The sequence below is a fragment of the Salvelinus fontinalis genome, chromosome 16, assembly GCF_029448725.1.
Source record: "Salvelinus fontinalis isolate EN_2023a chromosome 16, ASM2944872v1, whole genome shotgun sequence".
Classification (NCBI taxonomy): Eukaryota; Metazoa; Chordata; class Actinopteri; order Salmoniformes; family Salmonidae; genus Salvelinus; species Salvelinus fontinalis.
Window position 1 is genome coordinate 17,528,094 of NC_074680.1, and position 21,864 is coordinate 17,549,957.

Consider the following 21,864-nt stretch of genomic DNA (forward strand, 5'->3'; position numbering starts at 1 on the left):
CCAGCTGTCAGTGTCAGACAGTGGCAGACGTTTGTTTATAGTGGGGAAACACCGGCCATATCCCTTTTTTTGGTATATCAAATCAAATTTAATCAAATGTATTTATAAAGCCCTTCGTACATCAGCTGATATCTCAAAGTGCTGTACAGAAACCCAGCCTAAAACCCCAAACAGCAAGCAATGCAGGTGTAGAAGCACGGGGGCTAGGAAAAACTCCCTCAAATGCAGGAACCTAGGAAGAAACCTAGAGAGGAACCAGGCTATGAGGGGTGGCCAGTCCTCTTCTGGCTGTGCCCGGTGGAGATTATAACAGAACATGGCCAAGATGTTCAAATGTTCATAAATGACCAGCATGGTCAAATATAAATAATCACAGTGGTTGTCAAGGGTGCAACAAGTCAGCACCTCAGGAGTAAATGTCAGTTGGCTTTTCATAGCCGATCATTCAGAGTATCTCTACCGCTCCTGCTGTCTCTAGAGAGTTGAAAACAGCAGGTCTGGGACAGGTAGCACATCCGGTGAACAGGTCAGGGTTCCATAGCCACAGGCAGAACAGTTGAAACTGTTCTATAATAGAGTAGCCTACTTGGGCTTCTGAACTGTAGCCACAAAGTCGCAACAAAAGTATAGGCTATGTGCTTAAAGATCCGTAGGGGAGAGATCCCAGCACTGGCACCTTGTCACAGAGATGGTTCGAGATAACAGACTCAATATCTCAATCGTCTTATTGGCTTCACGTTGTGCAAAAGGTTTGAGTGAGCATTCAGGTACTATTAAATCGTTGAAATTTGGAAGAATGACCATTTAGATTTTTTTACAAGCATTTCGCTACACCCGCAATAACATCTGCTAAATATGTATATGCGACCAATACAATTTGATTTGAACAGACAGCAACAGTGAGTGAAATGTGCTTTGAGATTTGATGTTTAACAGCAGCAGCTCAAACTGTTTGGGCACAGACTTATACAGAATGACAGAGCCCTGCAGACTCTCCTTACAATAGATGGCAACCCCTCCTCCCTTGGAGGATCTGTCCTGGCAGAAGATATTATAGCCTGGATTGTAACAGATTTCCTGAGCTGTGATTTGGAGATGGCCAGAACGTTAGGGGTGGTCGTGTGCACTAATGTTTTCAGCTCATCAGGTTTGGGGAGGAGACTCCGGATGTTCATATTAGAGGTCGACCGATTATGATATTTCAATGCCGATACCGATACCGATTATTGGGGGGCAAAAAAAGCCGATACCGATTAATCTGGCCGATTTTTTAAATATTTTTTTAAGTGTTTTAAATATATATATATATATATCATACACACACACACATTTTTGTAATAATGACAATTGCAACAATACTGAATGAACAATGAACACTTTTATTTTAACTTAATATAATACATAAATACACACACGCACACAGCTCTGAAGTGACAATGATACTGAAGAGTCTGCTTATGAGACAAATACTCTCAACTGTTTGAATAAAAATAGAGTTTAAGTTACCTGTGATGAATGTTGAAAACAAAAACTTTAATTTCTATATGCAGGAAATCCTATTTTAATAATGGGCATGGTAAGAATTGACAACCAAAGTGCGAGTCATAATTCCCATGACACCTTTTAGCAAAATCTGAAAAGCGGTTCCTTCATTTATTCCATAGGATATTTTTAGATTCACTTAAAATAAGGTCTGTGTTTCGTGTAGGCTTACATCACCGTGCCAATTTTATAACTGTGTAGATATCCATAGGACAAGGTAACTCTGATCAATATTGGCTAAATATAAGCGAAGATACATTTTTTTATAGAGTGGATTTATGAAAATATGTTGACAAACGTTACCTTACCTTACCCGTGAGATTTACACGGGTATCAAAACGTCGAGGCAGGTTTAAGCCTGCACGAAACACAGACCTTATTTGAAGTAGATCAAGACATTCTCTATGGAAGACATGAACGGTAAAATAACGAAGGAACCCCTTTCAAATTCAGCCGCAAGTTATTACAATTATAACGCGTCGACTATTTCTCTCTAAACCATATACCTTTGACCAATCCGGAAACTATCACCTCGAAAACAAAACGTTTATTCCGTTCTGTATTTTATCTAACGGGTGGCATCCATAAGTCTAAATATTCCTGTTACATTGCACAACCTTCAATGTTGTCACGTTCTGACCATAGTTCTTATGTGTTTTGCTTGTTTTAGTGTTGGTCAGGACGTGAGCTGGGTGGGCATTCTATGTTGTGTGTCTAAAGGTGTAACAAAAACACAAAACACAAAAAAAACGGCAAATCGGCGCCCAAAAATACCGATTTCCTATTGTTATGAAAACTTGAAATCGGCCCATTCCGATTAATCGGTCGACCTCTAGTTCATATGCATAAATCCGAGGCTTTTGTGGTTACAGAAGTCGTACATTACCAGAAACCATCAACAGTAATATGGTAAGGCCATGACTGTTATCGGCGCTCTCAGGCTGCCGTGCGCATGAGAAGAAATTCATGATAGGCCTAATGGAAAGCGTTTGGCCAAACTGTTTCATTAGCAGACAAACAGACATCGGGGTAACATAGAGAATATCCCAAACAGACCATGAGTAACCATGAATGAAATAACATCCCTAGATGAGGAGGGGAGACGCATCGATGTTTCGCCCGGGGGAGTGAGAGGGACTGGCCCGAGGAGCGGGACGGGATGCAATGTGGCATTAACAGACGTTACATTAAAACAAGAGGAAAAGCCATAAATGACACCTCATTGCAGAGAGAGTAAAATGCCACCGCTCAAAATACGGGCACCGATGCGCATTGCGAGCACTCCTAGTGATCAGCTGTAGATGGTGGGTATGAGATGTAGCCCCGCTGCGAAGGGATCCAAGCCTGGGGCTCAGGGTTGAGAAAGGCTCATAGCCCCCCGGTGTATCAACGAGGAGACAATCTGAGAAACATAGAAGAACAGTACAGCTGGGCCGCGGCGAGTCAGCGGGGAAAGCTCTGGGAGACACCGGGGATCTGTGGCACTTGTCGGCGTAGAATCAGTGTAGACGCACCGACGCCCAGGTGAGCTGGAAGGAGGAGATTCAGCAACTCAACAGAGTTTGTCATTGGCAAAGGAAGAGTGGAGGAGACACCAGGACGCCGAAGGCCTGGATAGGCGAGGGCTCAGCGGAGAAGCAGCAAAGAATCCACGAGAGTCACCGGTGATCAGTCAGGAGAAAACAGGGAAACTCGGACCCATAGGAGCAGATCTACTGCAGGCCGGCAAGTGAGCCAAGGTAGGGAAGACGGGCGGAGAGCTAGATTGTTTGTAAATCTTTGCATGTTATTATTTTTATTTATTTAATTTGATCTTTTATAAACAATTCAGAACATACAAATGACAACACCATGCAAACATCAACTACATGACACCTGCCCAGACCCACTAGCACACACCCCCATCTCCAGGGCCTGGATAAAACATTTGCATATTGATATAGCCTAGATGTAAAGCTGGGCTTCAAAGGGTAGGCTCAAAACAACAGTTGTAAATAAGACACAGATATAGACTAGATCAACAAAGCAAAACCGCACAGGGAAAACACCAAACACGGACGTAGACAGGACATGCAATGTTACTCCCATCTTGGAATCATGAACTGGGAAATAACAGTTAGAGTTGGTGGGGTGGAGTTTTGGCCTGCCTGGTGACATACCATGTGGTAAATTAGTTAATAGACCAATAAGAGTTCCAAACTTCTCTGCCAATAACAGCTCGTTTTCAGTTTTCCCCTCCCCACTCAGACCACTGCCAGTCGTAGAAAATGATTTCCTGAGAATTTGCTCTTTGCTAGGAACCTATTTTTGTTTATTTTTTACAATTTTGATGGAAAACAGAGTAAGGTACGTACTAAATTGTTACCCAGAAATGATTTACACTGAACAAAAATATAAATGCAACATGTAAAGTGTTGGTCTCATGTTTCATGAGCTAAAATAAAAGATCCCCGAAATGTTCCATACTCACAAAAAGCGTATTTCTCCCAAATTTTGTGCACAAATTTGTTTACATCCCTGTTAGTGAGCATTTCTCCTTTGCCAAGATAATCCATCCACCTGACAGGTGTGGCATATGAAGAAGCTGATTAAACGGCATGATCATTACACAGGTGCACCTTGTGCTGGGGACAATAAAAGGCCACTCTAAAATGTGCAGTTTTGTCACACAGCACGATGCCACAGATGTGTCAAGTTTTTTTTGTAATACTTTTTTTTACCCCTTTTTCTCCCCAATTTCGTTGTATCCAATTGGTAGTTGGTCTTGTCCCATTGCTGCAACTCCCGTACAGACTCGGAGAGGCGAACAGTGCGTCCTCTGAAACACAGCCCAGCCAAGCCGCTCTGCTTCTTGACACAACAACCGCTTTACCCGGAAGCCAGCCACACCAATGTGTCGGAGGAAACACCATACACCTGGCGACCGTGTTAGCATGCATTGCACCCGGCCCGCCACAGAAGTCTAGTCCTCATTGGGACAAGAACTTCCCTGCCGGCCAAACCCTCCCTTAACGATGCTGGGCCAATTGTGCACCGCCCCATGGGTCTTCCGGTCGCGGCCGGCTGCGACAGAGCCTGGACTCGAACCAGGATCTCTAGTGGCAATACAGTGCCTTAGACCACTGCGCCACTCTGGAGGCCTAGATGGCTCAAGTTTTGAGAGAGCATGCAATTGGCATGCTTGCTGACTACAGGAACGTCCACCAGAGCTATTGCCAGAGAATGAAATGTGAATTTCTCAACCATAAGCCGCCTGCAACGTCGTTTTAGATTCCAACCGGCCCCACAACCGCAGACCTGGTGTATCCACGCCAGCCCAGGACCTCCACATCCGGCTACTCCACCTGCGGGATCGTCTGAGGCCAGGCAGCCGTACAACCGAAGAATTTATGCACAAACTGTCAGACCACGTCTCACGTAAGCTCATTTGCGTGCTCTTTGTCCTCACCAGGGTCTTGACCTGACTGCAGTTAGGCATCGTAACCGACTTCAGTGGGGAAATGCTCTCCTTCAATGGCCACTGGCACGCTGGAGAAGTGTGCTGTTGAATGAATCCCAGTTTCAACTGTACTGGCAGATGTGGGCGAGTTGTTTGCTGATGTCAATGTTGTGAACAGAGTGCCCCATCAAATCAAATCATGGTGGCGGTGGGGTTATGGTATGGGCAGGAATAAGCTATGGACAATGAACACAATTGCATTTTATCGATGCCAGTTTGAATGCACAGAGATACCGTGATGAGATCCTGAGGCCCATTGTCTTGCAATTCATCCGCCGCCATCACCTCATGTTTCAGCATGATAATGCACAGCCTCATGTTGCACACAATTCCATTGCCTGCATACCAACCAGACATGTCACCCATTGAGCATGTTTGGGATGCTCTGGATCAATGTGTACGACAGTGTTCCAGTTTCCACCAATATCCAGCAACTTTGCACAGCCATTGAAGAGGAGTGGGACAACATTCCTCAGGCCACAATCAACATCCTGATCAACTCTACGCGAAGGAGATGTGTCACGCTGCATGAGGTAAATGGTGGTCACACCAGATACTGACTGATCCTACATTTTAAAGTTTTTTTAAGGTATCTGTGACCAACAGATGCATATCTGTATTCCCAGTCATGTGAAATCCATAGATTAAGGCCTAATGAATTTATTTCAATGGACTGAATTTCTTATATGAACTGTAACTCAGTAAAATCTTTGAAATTGTTGCATATTGCATTTCATTTTTGTTCAGTGTATTATTGAGATACAAACAGCTGCATTGGACCTTTAAGAAATGCAATTGGTTGGTGGATATAATGTCTAAAATCTTTGATGGGCTGGTGCAGAATTTATTACAGGGAATAATCACTGTCAGCTGGTGAGGTTAACCTGGCACACGTTAGCCCTATGCTATATGATGGGATCAGCTACAATGTAGAGTTCAATCACATGCAACTATGTCGACTGTTGTAACAGGCTGACGCGCATTTTCAGACCGAGGTCCTGGTTAAAATTAAACATTTTCTAATGCTCGCGAGTATGGACCCAATGCGATCAAATACATACATTTTCTGTTCTCTGTAGACAAAGGAGAATATATGAGGTATTAATTGTGAGGGAGGAAGGCCAGTAAAGTGGATAAAAGCAATAGAGTTGGCTACAATGATTTATTGAAGTTCCTCCACTTTGCAGTCACAGTTGGTTTGTGGTCACGTCCACCAACCTGTCAGAGGCTTCCTTCCCATTGCAGTCAACTAGCCCACTGTTGACTTGGCCCACTCTGGAAGAGTGGTCAGGAGAAAAGCTCTCAAAGGAAGGAAAGGACCAGACTAGGTGGGGAAGCCAACTGAGATAATACAGCAGATACTGTGTCATGAACAAGCGGGGATGCTAGCGATATTAGGTATTAAATTGTTAGTATCTTGGTGTGCAACTTTTATCAAGATACCTTACAGTGAGGGAACCTGTGATACAAGCCACTTTTGGGGTATGGAATGCATGATTGGTTGATTTGGACATAATAAGTACTGCTCTGATATAGCTTATCCCCACCTCCACTGCCTTGACTACCGGTACACATACGTAATCTTGACACAATGCAGAATGTAATCCTCTAAGTGAAGACTACAATTGTATCAGGTGCATTGGGAATTTGAATTGAGTCCATGTACCAAAATATTGTACAAGACTTTGCTAAAGTAGCCTACAAAAATGTTAAATAATTATGATTTGTATTTATTTTTCCTCTGTTTTTTGCTTTTACAGCATGCAGTGGAATACAAAAACTGCTAGATTCTATGCTGAATTGTGGTGGGAGTGTTTTGTGGTGGGAGTGTTTTGTGGTGGGAGTGTTTTGTGGTGGGAGTGTTTTGTGGTGGGAGTGTTTTGTGGTGGGAGTGTGTGCGAACCGCTATGTAGCCAATATTTAAAAGAGCAGTCTGTGCTCACAGGCAAGACTGGACTTGACTCTTTTTTTTCTGGAGGCTGCAGAACACGCCAGAAACTTTTACCACCCAGTATGAACAAATAGTCTCTAAAAAATCTCCCCCGTCCTTCTGTTGCTCTCTCATGAAAGCTGTTTTCCATCGTTACTGAAAGAATTGGTTTGTCAATACATGATTTAACTAAGCTCTGACTTAGCCAAAGGTATTAAACCTAGACTGAATCATTTATCAAATGAAACAAACTTGGATCAGTTTACATTCCCCTGCCAGTCACTGGGCTCACAGGTTAGCCTGACCTCAGCTTTAGCTTACCCTCAATGAAGAGGACTCAATTGACCATATCACTTTGAAGCTTAACATGAGTTGCTGAAGCCACCAACAATAAGTCATCATACTGTATTGATAGAGAATAGATCATGGATATGAGGTACAGTAATAGCTGATTCGTTGTCCTCCAGGTTCTGCAGAGCCCAATAAGCCCCTGTCCTCTAGAAGGAGGGAATCCCCGGGACGATTGAGAAGGAGTGGGAGCCTTGACTTGGACCCTGACATCTTCAAATCGACCAACTTCTCTGACACAGAGGGAGGTGAGGAAGTCTTTACTCTGCTCAGCCTAAGTGCCTTCTACAGAACCCAGTTTCATTGAAAGGTAACTGAAGGATCTTTGTGTTGCAGTGGTACACAAGGCCCGTCTCCTCCCCGGGACCCCCGGCGTTGAGCGCACGTTCTCCCTCCCCTCGGCCCAGGGCACCTTTCTACTGCCCTCCTACCCTCTGGCTACACTCCCCGGGAGCAAACTGACCCCAACACTGTCCCGCCGCCACGCTGACTCCTCGCTGTCTATGTCCAACACCTGGCCCAACAAGAGAGAGAGCAGCCCCCACAGACTAGACCCCAGCTCCTGGAAAGACATATCAAGTATGGGTCTGGTATCTACTGCATATTATTGGGTAGATCCTGGTCATCATGTTATTTAGTTGAGGCATGTTGTTGAGTGCTCTCTTTGTCCCCACAGGTGACTTCTCATCCAGCAGGTGTTCTCCACGGCCTCTTCGTGCCTCTCTGGTGAGCTCCTCGTCTGCCTCGTCTTTCCGGCAGGCTCTGAGTGGGACGCGGACCGTGTTGCCTGTTTCCCGGTCTCCAGGCCTTCCCCTGCCAGAGCGGGGCCAGTCTCAGAATGGCCAGCGGTTCAATCCTCCAGCTCCATCCAGCCTGCAGGACCACCTGTCTGAGAGGAACCTGGATCTGGATCACCTCAGCCTGCAGGACCAAGACCAGGAGCAGGAAGAGGACAACCTGGACCGGCAGGAGGTTAGGATCACTGTTTTACACACGGCTCTGCTTTTTATTTTATTTTACCTTTATTTAACTAGGCAAATCAGTTAAGAACAAATTCTTATTTTCAATGATGGCCTAGGAACAGTGGGCTAACTGCCTTGTTCAGGGGCAGAATGACAGATTTTTACCTTGTCGGCTCGGGGATTCGATCTTGCAACCTTTCGGTTAGTAGTCCAATGCTCTAACCACTTAGTGAAGTCTCCAGCTGAATGTAGCTAGGACACTGTCTGAAAACTGCCATCTTGCCATCAGAGATTTATTCATAGCTGTACCCATAACTCTGGATACCTCAGTGCTGGAAGATGGAATGTGGATCATGTTTTCCCTTTATTAGTGTAGCGGTGGTGAAATGGGTCATATTTGGGACTAAGTATCTGTGTGGTAATGTTAGTGCTGGGTAAAAAGACTAAGTTGTCTAAGTTATCTAAGTTGGTGACCCGTTCCTGTAGGTTCATGCTCTACAACATTCGCAGAGTACGACCCTGCCTCACGCAGGAAGCGGCGCAGGTCCTAATCCAGGCACTTGTCATCTCCCGTCTGGATTACTGCAACTCGCTGTTGGCTGGGCTCCCTGCCTGTGCCATTGAACCCCTACAACTCATTCAGAACGCCGCAGCCCGTCTGGTGTTCAACTTTCCCAAGTTCTCTCACGTCACCCCGCTCCTCCGCTCTCTCCACTGGCTTCCAGTTGAAGCTCGCATCCGCTACAAGACCATGGTGCTTGCCTACGGAGCTGTGAGGGGAACGGCACCTCCGTACCATCAGGCTCTGATCAGGCCCTACACCCAAACAAGGGCACTGCGTTCATCCACCTCTGGCCTGCTCGCCTCCCTACCTCTGAGGAAGTACAGTTCCCGCTCAGCCCAGTCAAAACTGTTCGCTGCTCTGGCACCCCAATGGTGGAACAAACTCCCTCACGACGCCAGGTCAGCGGAGTCAATCACCACCTTCCGGAGACACCTGAAACCCCACCTCTTTAAGGAATACCTAGGATAGGATAAAGTAATCCTTCTAACCCCCCCCCCCCTTAAAAGAGTTAGATGCACTATTGTAAAGTGGTTGTTCCACTGGATATTATAAGGTGAATGCACCAATTTGTAAGTCGCTCTGGATAAGAGCGTCTGCTAAATGACTTAAATGTAAATGTAAGTTGTCATGGATATACACCCATGCATAAAATAGTATCTGTATTCACAGCACACTCTCACCTTGCTCTCAGGTTACTGATGAGCTAATGTGTTGTTGTTTACAGATGCTGAACTCTCTGCGCTCCCTGCGCTGCAGTGCAGCTAAGAAGAAGGCCAAGGTGAGTCTGAGTGGCTCAGACCCTGACCCAGATAGCCCTGACTCAGCCATGAAACTGGAGCTGGCTCTGGACCCCCCCTCTCAAACCTCCCCCACTGTCACCAGCCCAGCTAGCAAGAGTGGCCTCTCCAGCATCTACTCACCCCCAATCTCTACCCTCAACAGCGCCAAAATCAGGTACATTCCACTAGATTCTAAGCAGACTCTAAGTTGAACCAAATGCGATCCAATTTCAAGAATAATGGGGGGCAAAGGGGTCAGGCTATTATATTCACGCCTTCAAGTAGACACACACCAAGGTCTGATAGATATGATGTCCCTTCTGGTGAATCACCTCTGACCTCTGTCAGCAGCCCTGGGAATTCTGCATCCTCTTCAGCAAAGCCTCACATTGCTAGACTGCCTTCTGCTAAGCTGAGGTCTTCTGTCTCCATGGACGTCAGTGCCCTTCAAGGTACAGTGAGGATTTGACGTATTAAAGGATCTCTCTGATTAGTGTTGTTTCTGTTGCTGTAATAGTGTGTTTGTGTGTTTTCTTCACTAGGCTTTCCACTCCGAGATAAAATCATACCTGAAGTAAGTGTGATTGGTCAAAGAGTCCCATACTCGAACGGACCTATGGAACCTGAGGAAGAGGACCGGACTAGAGAATACACTCCACCCCCAACTAGACCAGCCCTCCGGGAGCCAGTCGAAGCCTTGAGGTCTGCCAAAGGTCAGTCACTGCAAGGAGGTCTGCTCCATTGAGGCATATTACTCTCTTTAAATGCTGGGTATTTTTCTATATGTTTTTCATGTTTCAGTGACTTGTTTAAAAATAAAGATGATATGCTTCTCTGTTCCTCAGGGTCCCAGATCTGCAGCAACAGAAACTCCCCACTCACTGACATGCCTGAAGGTGTGGTTGGCAGAGGTCAGTCCTTAACGGTCTCCATTTATTTTACGACTCTGTGCCGTTGTTCAGATGTCCATGATGTCCAATACTGTGTTCTTAGGTCATGGTGTTCTGGCTCAGGGCTGTGTTTAAAGGAATCCTCCACCCAAAAAACACATTTTGGTATTTGCTTCATTAGTCCATTGTTGATATAGTCCCAAAATGTTTTCCATATCAGCAATCAAGTTTTAAAGATCTATAACTTTCAAAATACAGAAATACAGCCGGTATGATGCATTTTGCATCATATAAAATTACTAAAATGTAGAATATGATGCAAAATGGATCATACTGGCTGTATTTCTATATTTTGAAAGTTATAGATCTTGAACACTTGATTGCTGACATGCAAGGCCCTGTCTGGGGGCCACACAGTATTCGGGCCAAGTCAAATAATTGTTTGGATTAACTCTTGTAGTTGGCAATACACTTAGCTTTGGCACAGTAACAGATGGAAAGACTTGCAGAGGAGAGAGTGCATCATATTTTGGAAGTCATCACTGCTTACAGTATTCTGTAGCTATGTAAATACATTGTACTGCTCAAGGTTTCAACTTTGTATTTATTATGGATCCCCATTAGGTAGTACCAAGGCAACAGCGACTCTTTATGGGGTCCAGACACATTAAGGCAGTTACATGCAATTAAAAACACTATATTACATTTCAGATTTCACAACACATTAAGTGTGTGCCCTCAGTCCACTACTCTATCTACTACAACACAAAATCCATGTGTACGTGTGTGTATAGTGCATATGTTATCATATGTGTGTGTCTGTGCCTGTGTGTGTGTCTCTTCACTGTTCCACAAGGTGTATTTTAGTTTTCTAAATCAGATTTTACTGCTTGCGTGAGTTACTTGATGTCGAATAGAGTTCCATGTAGTCAATGGAACTTTGCTGAATAACGGTTTCAATGAAAACATGAGCTTGAGCGCTCTTGAATCTTCCTCACTTCCCCCCTCTGCAGGAGTGTTTGGCTTGGTGATTATGTCCAGCCGTCCAGGCGTTGCCATGTCGATGGAGCAGGGCGACTGTATGACCAGGCTGCACAGTGACCCTCCAACTGGCATCTACAACCATGCTGTCCTCAGCCACCACCTGGACCCTGACGACAGCTCAGACGCAGAGGAGGCCAGGGTGAGCAGATCCACCATACTGTACATACACCACCAACAACCTCTGAGACTACATTTCCCATTTGGTATTACAGATTGAGAGAAAATATCCCTCTACCACTGCTATCAGTCAGTTACACCTGTGACATGTATTTGGCTGGAGTGTTGTGTGTTTGTGTGCAGGAAAAGGTGAGAACGTCTAGGTTTGCGCGGAACAAGATGAGGCAGCAAGGATTGGCGCAGCAGGAGGGCCAGCCTGCCCTGGGAGATCGTCAAAAAGCTGACAGGATTCGCCTGCGCCTCAGACAGGGGCAAAATGACTTGGCTACAGAGGATACAGCAGCCATTTACAAAGGTCCAATGTATTTTCCTTAACCCTCCAATACTTTTCATAAACCTAGTACAGGATTTCTCTTGATACACTGGCTTTTGTAATGTTGCAAAATTTTGTCATGTGCTTGTGGTTCATCTCTACAGTGTTTGTTCTTCACCTAACAGACTTGCATCTGAACGGTAGCATAGTGACATCCACCAAGGCTGACTCTCTACCAGACAAGTGTCCCACCAGCCCTGCCAGCCCCCAGGGACCCCAGAGCCCTATTAAATGTTTCAGCCCCCCCCACCAGCCTAGCCCCCCCACGGTTCCTCCCAACCCCAGGAGCACCCTGGCCCGCCTGAGGAGGGCTCCCAGTTTCAGCAATACACGGCCATCCCTCTCACACAGCTCAGGTCAGCAGAACAGTCTGGCAGTCATCATATAATCTCTACCTCTTTGCAGTTATAAGGTGGCGCCACACTGTTTTTCATCATAGCATTAAATACAGAACTGTATGTTCTGTGACGTCTCATTCATTTCAGCAACTTAATGGTACTTTTTAACATGGTGGGTAGATGAATCAGTCAACACATCATATGTCACTCTAAAGAGGTTTAGTGCACTACTAATTAGCCCATCACAGCTCCAACAGTAGCTGAGCTTGGCAACAGTAAATTAGATGTTCTCTTAGATAATGGAGTGCAAAGCTTTGTTTTCACAGCTTCTATTAATATGTCTCCTGCCAATCACGCTGCTTCATTTAGCCAGTGACTGATATAACTGTAATGTAACAATAGAGGTGTAATGTAACACTCAGCTGTGTGTTGTCTGCACACAATACCCTATAATGTCAAAGTGGAATTGTGTTTTTAGAAGTTAGTTAATTAAAAATGAAAAGCTGAAATGTCTTTGGTCAATAAGTATTCAACCCATTTGTTATGGCAAGCCTAAATATGTTGTTCCTGTTTGCAATAAGGCCCTAAAAAAACAGAAAAAACTGTGGCAAAGAAATGTACTTTACTGTATGTCCTGAAGCGTTATGTTTGGGGCAAATCCAACACATCACTGAGTACCACTCTTCACATTTTCAATTATGGTGGTGACTGCATCATGTTATGGGTATGCTTGTCATCGGCAGGGACAAGGGAGTTTTTTTTAGGATAAAAAGAAACGAAATAGAGCTAAGCACAGGCAAAATCCTACAGGAAAACCTGGTTGTCTGCTTTTCAACAGACACTGGGAGACAAATTCACCTTTCAGCAGGACAATAACCAAAAACACAAGGCCAAATATACACTGGAGTTGCTTACCAAGATGACATTGAATGAACATGACAATGATCAACAACCAACTTGACAGAGCTTGAAGAATTTTTTAAAGAATAATGTGCAAATATTGTACAATCCTGGTATCAAAAGCTCTTAGAGACTTAACCAATAAGACAAAGCTGTAATCGCTGCCAATGGTGCTTCTACAAAGTATTCACTCGAAGTGTGAATACTTATGCAAATTAGATATTTCTGTATTTAATTTTCAATAAATGTGCAAACATTTCTAAAAACATGTTTTCACTTTGTCATTATGGGGTATTAAGTGTATAATTCAATTTAATCAATTTTGAATTCAGGCTGTAACACAACAAAAGTGTGGAATAAGTCAAGGGGTGTGAATACTTTCTGAAGGCACTGTAGATATTGCTTTTGAGTAGCGCAGCGGTCTAAGGCGTCACTACAGACCCTGGTTCGATCCCGGGCTGTATCACAACCGGCTGTGATCGGGAGTCCCATACGGTGGGGCACAATTGTCCCAGCGTCTTACGGGTTAGGGGAGGGTTTGACTGGGGTAGGCCATCATTGTAAATAAGAATTTGTTCTTAACTGACTTGCCTAGTTAAATAAAAGGATTTACAGTGCATTTGAAAAGTATTCAGATCCCTTGACTTTTTCCACATTTTGTTACGTTACAGCCTTATTCTAACATGGATTAAATTGTTTTTCCCCCTCATCAATTTGCACACAATACCCCATAATGACAAAGCAAAAACAGGTTTTTGGAAAATAAAAAACAGATACCTTATTTACATAAGTATTCAGACCCTTTGCTATGAGACTCGAAATTGAGCTCAGGTGCATCCTGTTTCCATTGATCATCCTTGAGATGTTTACCTGCATGTCAAAAATCAAGCCATGAGGTCGAAGGAATTGCCTTTAGAGCTCCAGGACTGGATTGTGTCGAGGCACAGATTTGGGGAAGGGTACCAATACAGTTCTGCAGCATTGAAGGTTCCCAAGAAGACAGTGGCCTCCATCATTCTTAAATGGAAGAAGTTTGGAACCACCAAGACTCTTCCTAGAGCTGGCCGCCCGGTCAAACTGAGCAATCGGGGAAGAAAGGCCTTGGTCAGGGAGGTGACCAAGAATCCGATGGTCACTCTGAAAGAGTTCCTCTGTGGAGATTGGAGAACCATCTCTGCAGCACTCCACCAATCAGGCCTTTATGGTAGTGTGGCCAGACGGAAGCCACTCCTCAGTAAAAGTCACATGACAGCCTGCTTGGAGTTTACCAAAAGGTACCTAAAGGACTCAGACCATGAGAAACAAGATTCTCTGGTCTGATGAAACCAAGATGGAACTCTTTGGCCTGAATGCCAAGCGTCATATCTGAAGGAAACCTTGCTACACCCCTACGGTGAAGCGTCGTGGTGGCAGCATCATGCTGTGGGGATGTTTTTCAGTGGCAGGGAGACTAGTCAGGTTCGAGGGAAAGATGAATGGAGCAAAGTACAGAGAGATCCTTGATGAAAACCTGCTCCAGAGTGCTTAGGACCTCAGACTGGGATGAAGGTTCACCTTCCAACAGGACAACGACCCTAAGCACACAGCCAAGACAACGCAGGAGTGGCTTCGGGACAAGTCTCTGAATGTCCTGGAGTGGCCCAACCAGAGCCCGGACTTAAAACTGATCGAACATCTCTGGATTGACCTGAAAATAGTTGTGCAGCGACGCTCCTCATCCAACCTGACAGAGCTTGAGAGGATCTGCAGAGAAGAATGGGAGAAACTCCCCAAATACAGGTGTGCCAAGCTTGTAGCGTCATACCCAAGAAGACTCGATGCTGTAATTGCTGCAAAAGATTCTTCAACAAAGTACTGAGTAAAGGGTCTGAATACTTATGTAAATGTGATATTCAGTAAAAAAAGAAAGAAATGTAGCCTGTTTTTCATTTTGTGCTGTTGTGTGTAGATTAATGGAGGGGGGGACTAATCCATTATAGAATAAGGCTGTAACATAACATGTGGAAAAGTCCATTATAATTGTGTTATATTTAATTATGCGGTTGTGTCCTCCAGATGAGTTGTCCCCAGGCACTCCCAGCCAGAAGAGTGACCTGACAGAGCAGCCTGAACTACAGCCGTTCTCTAAACCTGAGCTAGCACTGACACAGAGCTTCAAACTCCTCAACTCAGACGACTGGTGAGCTTTATTCTTCATTTGGATCCCTATTCGCTGACGTTTTAGCAACCGCTAAACCTCCTGGGGTCCAACTGAACCTCAGCGCCAGTGTTTAACCACATGTTATACATAGACATTGTCTAGTCAGACCCAACGTCAACTGTCCATTTATCATTTTTGGATGCATATTAGCAATGGATTGGATTTACTCAATTTCTATTTCTAAATGTGTTAATGAAGGGAGAAGAAGATTGAGGGCCTGACCTCTCTCCGTGGTCTGACGCAGTACCATTCAGACGTACTGCGGAACAGGCTGCATGACGTCTGTCTCGCACTCATCCAAGAGGTACGACCATGACTCCTCATTCTTTTAGTCTTAAATAAATGTTAATGTCCAGTCCATTTTCCTGGGGAGCCTCATCCAATCTATTTTCTTCCTTCTAATCATAATCTCAGCCTCAATCAATTCAGTGCAGGGTGGTCCTTGTAGACTCTAGCCGTTTGATGACTGATTTTTCCTACGTCCTGATGAGGAAATGTGACCGTTCAAGCCCTTGGTGAGATGGCTGAAGAAAAAATGATCTAGCTGATTCAATATCATCATCATCCGAGTGTATTGCTCCCCAGGTGAGGAACCTTCGGTCGGGTGTGTCCCGTGTTGCTGTTGGGGCGATGGGTGAGCTGTACACCGTACTGCAGAAGGGGATGGACCAGGAGCTGGAGGCCACTGCCAAGGCTCTGCTGCAGAAGGCTGGGGAGTCCAATGCCTTCATCAGGCAGGATGTGGACGCAGCGCTGGACAGCATGGTGCAACATTGCACCCCCACCCGCAGCCTCAACGCCCTGCTCACCAGCGGCCTCAGGTCAGACAGACACTCACTGTCACCAACTAGCACACTCAGCAGTTCAGCACCAGTACTTGAAATACATGCTTTGCTTGAAGATATTGAATCTTATCATGCTTGTATATTATCATTAAATTGGGCCATTAGGCTTTATTTTCTGTGGTGCTGATCACATCCCTGATATTGTCTCTTGTGAACAGTCACCTGAACTCAGTGGTGAGGAAGTGCGCAGGTCATCACATGGTCAACCTGATGGAGAACATTGGTGCTGCCCGCCTCCTATCTGGAGGGAAAGACCTCACCGACCGAATCCTACCTGCCGTCATCAAGCTGTCACAAGACTCCTCCCAGGAAGCTAGGTAGGGAGGGAATTTTGTTTAAAACCAATGTATGTCTGTTTTAATGCTAGTACGTGTGTCTGTTATCAATAGAATAAGTGGCATTGTTTGAGGCTGTTCTTCTCAGGTACCAGGGACGCCGGATGCTGCTGTTTCTGTCATCACACCCTGATTTTGATAAGATGTTGGAGAAATATATCCCTGCCAAAGACCTGGCTCCCATCAGAGACACTGTCTTCATTCTGAAGACTAAGGTACAGAACACGTCTAACTGAGAAGGTGTGTGTGACCGTTATGAGTCATTCCTGTCGATTTCTGCCTCCCCCTGCTGGGGGCTTGCATTTTAAGACAAGGCACTTTTACTTTATGGTCCAATGCAGCCATTCTTATCTCAATATGAAATCCTTTCGGGTGAACAATTACTGTGATTGTTTTCAATTCAAATGGTAAAAAATAAACAAAAATAGCTTCTTAGCAAAGAGCAATTTCTCAAGCCAGAATTTTGCTAAGACTGTCTGGGAGTGGTCTGAGTGTGAAACTGAAAACTAGCTAGAGAGGTCTGGAACTCTTTTTCTTGTTGGTCTTTTCACTAATTTACTACCAGGCCAGAACTCCATCCCACCAAAACAGGCTGACATTTCAGGCAGTTTTTTCGAACAACACTTACACAAAAAGGGCGTTATCATAATTTTCACAATTTCACAGTATTATTCCAACCTTATAGTGTGGAAATATACTGTATATAAAACACAGAAAAATCACGTTTTTGACTGCACTAGGCCTTTAAGGAAGCAGTGGTTACATGTGTGTGTGATCCATGAGTTACATGTATGTTAATGTGGTCTGAAGGGCCTGGGAGAGATGCCCCAGGACACCCCGTCAGCCAGGGGCCGGCGTTCCCTCCCTGGCAGTGGCACAGTTAGGGCCTCATCTCTCAGCAGGGAACCCCTCAAAGTGGTCAACAGGTGGGCAAACACAACAACACTAAGTGAAATGTGTAGCACGTCAGTCTCATCAAGTTTACACCCCTAGTATACTGAACTGTTATGGTTAAAGCCATGGCTAGCTTTGCTGTTTGTCCATGCATTAGCACAGTTTTGTCAATGTACAGTACCAGTCAAAAGTTTGGACACACCTACTCATTCAAGGGTTTTCTTAATATATTTTGATTTGTTCAACACTTTTCTGGTTACTACATGATTCCATTTGTGTTTATTTCATATTTTTGATGTCTTCACAATTATTCTACAATGTAAATAAAAAACCCTTGAATGAGTAGGTGTGTCTAAACTTTTGACTGGTACTGTATGTACAGTGTGTTCATGTGTCAGTAGGATCTCCTCTCCATGACTTACCTACTGTTTGTGTATCTGCAGGGAGTCTGGGCTGTACAGCGGCAGACCTCAAGCTCACAGCATTGCAGACAAGACGGAGTACATCAAGCAGCTCACAGCCCTGCTGGGTTCAAAGGACTTCAGAGAGCGCATCAAAGGCATCAACCAGCTAGTGGTGGACTGCGAGCATAACCCCAACATAGTTATCGGCAGCATCTTTCCGGTAACTGACGTCATCTGAACAAAACCACATTTCTTTAGCCTTATAATATATACTAGTGGTTCGCGGGTTAGATATTTGTTTGCCAGCAATTGCTAATAACCCATCCGCAACCGCCCAACTACATGTGATAATGGGAAAATCTGAGGCCCGCACCAAACCCGCTAATATAGAAAATGCGCTGTAGGCCACAGTCAGAGTCATAGACGTGGAGCTTACAGTTAAGGCCCTAAAGCTTAGGCTTACGCACTAATACCAGATAGACTAAAATAATTAAAGAAAAATCTCAAAGTAGCCTGTAGATATAAATAGCACAACAATTATAGCTACATTTGACGTTTTTTTTAAGGCAGGGCTTGACATGAACTTTTTTAGCCACATGTCCTAGGACCGATTTTTTTTTTTTACTTGTCCAGAAGAAAAAAGGTTCTGTAACACCATTTTTACATCATCGTATGATGCAAGGATGCCACTTTACAAAATAAAATGCATGACTATTTATTTTACCACAGAGAATCAGACCAAAATGTAGGATACACACTGGCTATTGACTTTGCATATTGAAGCCTGTCTCAAAATACAACATTGCCCCTTGAAGGCTCTCCTGGCTCTCCAATTACAACCAAATACTTTTTATGTTTTTATAAAATAATTCCCTCCTGGGAGCGAAACTAAGTGCGTCCCGTCATCGCTGGGATAATAAATATGGATATGGTTTAAAACAAACTCTGGGACAACAGATTCAAAATTCATGCAACCACTGCACACCTTTCTTTTTTTTAAGCAATGAGGCTGATGCTACAGATCAGACCGTTTAGCTCAACAATGTGCACATAGACCACAGGCACTGCATCGCAGTTGCTAGCTGTGCCACTAGAGATCCTGGTTCGAGTCCAGGCTCTTTCGCAGCCGGCCGTGACCTGGGAGGCCCATGGGGCAGCGCATAATTGTCCCAGCGTCGTCTAGGTTTGGGGAGGGTTTGGCCGGCATTGTCCCATCGCGGTCTAGCGACTCCTGTGCCGGGCTAGGTGCATGCATGCTGACACGGTCGCCAGGTGTATGGTGTTTACTCCGACACATTGGTGTGGCTGGCTTCTGGGTTAGGCAGGCATTGTGTCAAGAAGCAGTGCGGCTTGGTTGGGTCCTGTTTCGGAGGACGTATGGCTCTCGACCTTTGCCTCTCCCAAGTCCGTACGGGAGTTGTAGTGATGAGACAAGACTGTAACTACCTATTGGATACCACGAAAAAGGGATTAAAAGTAAATAAAAAATAAAAACAATGCACAGATGGCTCAAATGTTTCAAAATGCAATTAACGGGAAAACATAATTCTCAATAGCGCACTGCACGAGCTAGTGGTTTCATCTTTTCCGAGATGAAAATATCCGTTACAATTAAGAAAGAGGGGAGCTCTAAAGATGCACCAACTAGCATGGGTTACTAATATGACAAGGATCATGACTTTTTTCATGTCCATTCAGACAATTGAAATCTATATTCTTCTTGTCCAACAATTTTTTTGAGGGCAAGCATTCATTTTGAGCCCTGTTTCTCTTTATACAACCCGTCCGCCACCCACCTTTCATCCACACAATATTCCATGACCCTAAATCCGCCCGCCTCGCAGATATAACTGCAGAGACTGCAGGTTATGAATCAACCAACGCTCACTATTATATACCCTAAGCTGCCATTTGCCGAAGTCCTCTGACTATCACAAAGAATACTAGCTATAACTTTTATTGACCAAATATAAACCATGCAAATGCCCCTAGATAAAAGGACCCATGTAAGTAGGTCATAATTGAATCTATAGTAATGCTTCTCTCCCAGGTGTTTGATGCCTTTAAGGCTAGACTGCAGGAGTCCAACAGTAAAGTCAACTTGTTCGCTCTGGAGTCTCTGCAGAAGATCATCACTGTGATGAAGGATAACCTGGCCCAGGTAGTCTACATCCTGGTACCGGCGATCGTGGACAATCACCTCAACTCCAAGAACAACGCAATCTACAGCGCTGCCATTGGAGCCATCCATGCACTCATCCAAAACCTTGGTAGGTGTCTGATGATGTTTGAGATCACATCATCTAGTTTGAGGTTCCATGCGAGGCTGGAACGTAGCTGAGAGGATGACCAGCTCTGACTTGTCCTTTACTTTGTTCACAGATAAAACCCTCCTCCTCCAGCCTTTCTGCACCAAGGCCCAGTTCCTGAGTGGCAAGGCTAAAGTGGATCTCATAGAGAAGGTTGCAGGTATTTTCACTGAAACAATTTGCTTGAGATAAATCCCCTTAGCGACCTAGGTTATGTAGATGATACTTTGTAAACTTCGTTGGATTTTTAACGTTTGGATTAGGATCTGAGTTTACAACAGCTGCTAAGCAACAGTGCAATGGCAACTGTCTTTCTGCCTGCCCTCCAAGGAGTCTTTAGCCTCTTACAAGGAGGGAGAAACAGATGTGTCAGTGCCATATGCTCTCAGCATTTCATAAGCTCCTTGTTACGTGTTTGCTCCGCCCCCCCACTTCCCTTCCTTCCTCACCCCTCCTCTTCCCATCCTCTTCTGGCCTGTCTTTCAGATCTGGTGACAGAGCTATATCCTCGTAAGCCTCAGGTGGTGGAACAGAAGGTGTTACCCCTGCTGTGGCACCTCCTGGGCACATCCAGCCACAGTGGCACCGTCCACGGCCGGGGCGGCAGCGTGCGGGGGGCCACTGCCAACCTGTGCCAATCCCTTTACACCCACATGGGGCCTGGGCTGGCAGAGTGCGCCGCCTCCCAGCATGCCAATGTCCACAAGGGCCTCAACGAGTTCCTGAGGACCCTCCCCTCCCCCTGAGGGCCCCTCAGAAATCACAACCTTCAAAACCAAACCCCCCCTAGACAGAAGAACAGAAACACTCACCAAACACCCCCCCCCCCCCCCCCCCCCCAGACAGAAGAACAGAAACACTGACCCCCCCCCAGACAGAAGAACAGAAACACTGACCAAACCCCCCCTAGACAGAAGAACAGAAACACTGACCAAACACCCCCCCCCCCCCCCCAGACAGAAGAACAGAAACACTGACCAACCCCCCCCCCCAGACAGAAGAACAGAAACACTGACCAAACCCCCCCTAGACAGAAGAACAGAAACACTGACCAAACCCCCCCCAGACAGAAGAACAGAAACACTGACCTTACTTGAAGACAGAGATGTTCTGCATTTCTAATAGTGCCTGCACTTTTTTTACGTTACAGAGTATAGAATGTCCTTTAAGATGAGAGCCCTTAAATCAACTCTCTTCTCAGCAAGTTAGGGTATTCTTCAATAAAGGAGCGCAGACAGGCAGACAGGCTTCAGCTGTTGGCATCGGGTCTTATTCTCAACAACCTGCTCTCTTTGCACTTTGAAGAAGTCGCTCACTGTCATTATAGTTGTCGTCATGTATATTGCATTGTATGTATCGTAATATGATTGTCGCTGTTTATGAATCTTATTGTACGCAAATCTGAGACAACATTACGAAGAATGTACCGTTGAAATGCACAAAAAGGAAATGGGACCGAAATATGTATATTTTTGCTGTTTCATTAAATGTAATATGTGATATTTCTAAGATGTCTTAAGCAGTTGTTTTAAAGATTTGTCAGTGAAGATTAATGATTACAAATTACTTTTGTTTAGCTCAAATGTGTGA

At 44.9% G+C, this 21,864-nt stretch overlaps 1 protein-coding gene across 2 annotated transcripts in view; it reads left to right on the plus strand.

The window, feature by feature from the left end:
* LOC129812742 (TOG array regulator of axonemal microtubules protein 1-like) overlaps window positions 1-21,095 on the plus strand; it is a 43,045-nt gene extending 21,950 nt beyond the window's left edge. Inside the window, exons 3-22 of one of the 2 annotated variants that reach the window (XM_055864573.1) lie at window positions 7,439-7,567; window positions 7,656-7,898; window positions 7,996-8,291; window positions 9,571-9,800; window positions 9,977-10,077; window positions 10,168-10,338; window positions 10,471-10,536; window positions 11,529-11,698; window positions 11,860-12,031; window positions 12,175-12,405; window positions 15,343-15,466; window positions 15,686-15,791; window positions 16,073-16,308; window positions 16,491-16,649; window positions 16,756-16,882; window positions 17,478-17,593; window positions 18,005-18,185; window positions 20,016-20,235; window positions 20,348-20,434; window positions 20,761-21,095. In XM_055864573.1, coding sequence (XP_055720548.1) covers window positions 7,439-7,567; window positions 7,656-7,898; window positions 7,996-8,291; window positions 9,571-9,800; window positions 9,977-10,077; window positions 10,168-10,338; window positions 10,471-10,536; window positions 11,529-11,698; window positions 11,860-12,031; window positions 12,175-12,405; window positions 15,343-15,466; window positions 15,686-15,791; window positions 16,073-16,308; window positions 16,491-16,649; window positions 16,756-16,882; window positions 17,478-17,593; window positions 18,005-18,185; window positions 20,016-20,235; window positions 20,348-20,434; window positions 20,761-21,020 — 3,425 coding nt within the window. In that variant the 3' untranslated portion in view covers window positions 21,021-21,095. The remainder of the gene's footprint in view (window positions 1-7,438; window positions 7,568-7,655; window positions 7,899-7,995; window positions 8,292-9,570; window positions 9,801-9,976; window positions 10,078-10,167; window positions 10,339-10,470; window positions 10,537-11,528; window positions 11,699-11,859; window positions 12,032-12,174; window positions 12,406-15,342; window positions 15,467-15,685; window positions 15,792-16,072; window positions 16,309-16,490; window positions 16,650-16,755; window positions 16,883-17,477; window positions 17,594-18,004; window positions 18,186-20,015; window positions 20,236-20,347; window positions 20,435-20,760) is intronic. The other variant, XM_055864574.1, reaches the window with a different exon arrangement.
* Window positions 21,096-21,864: the final 769 nt, after the last annotated feature.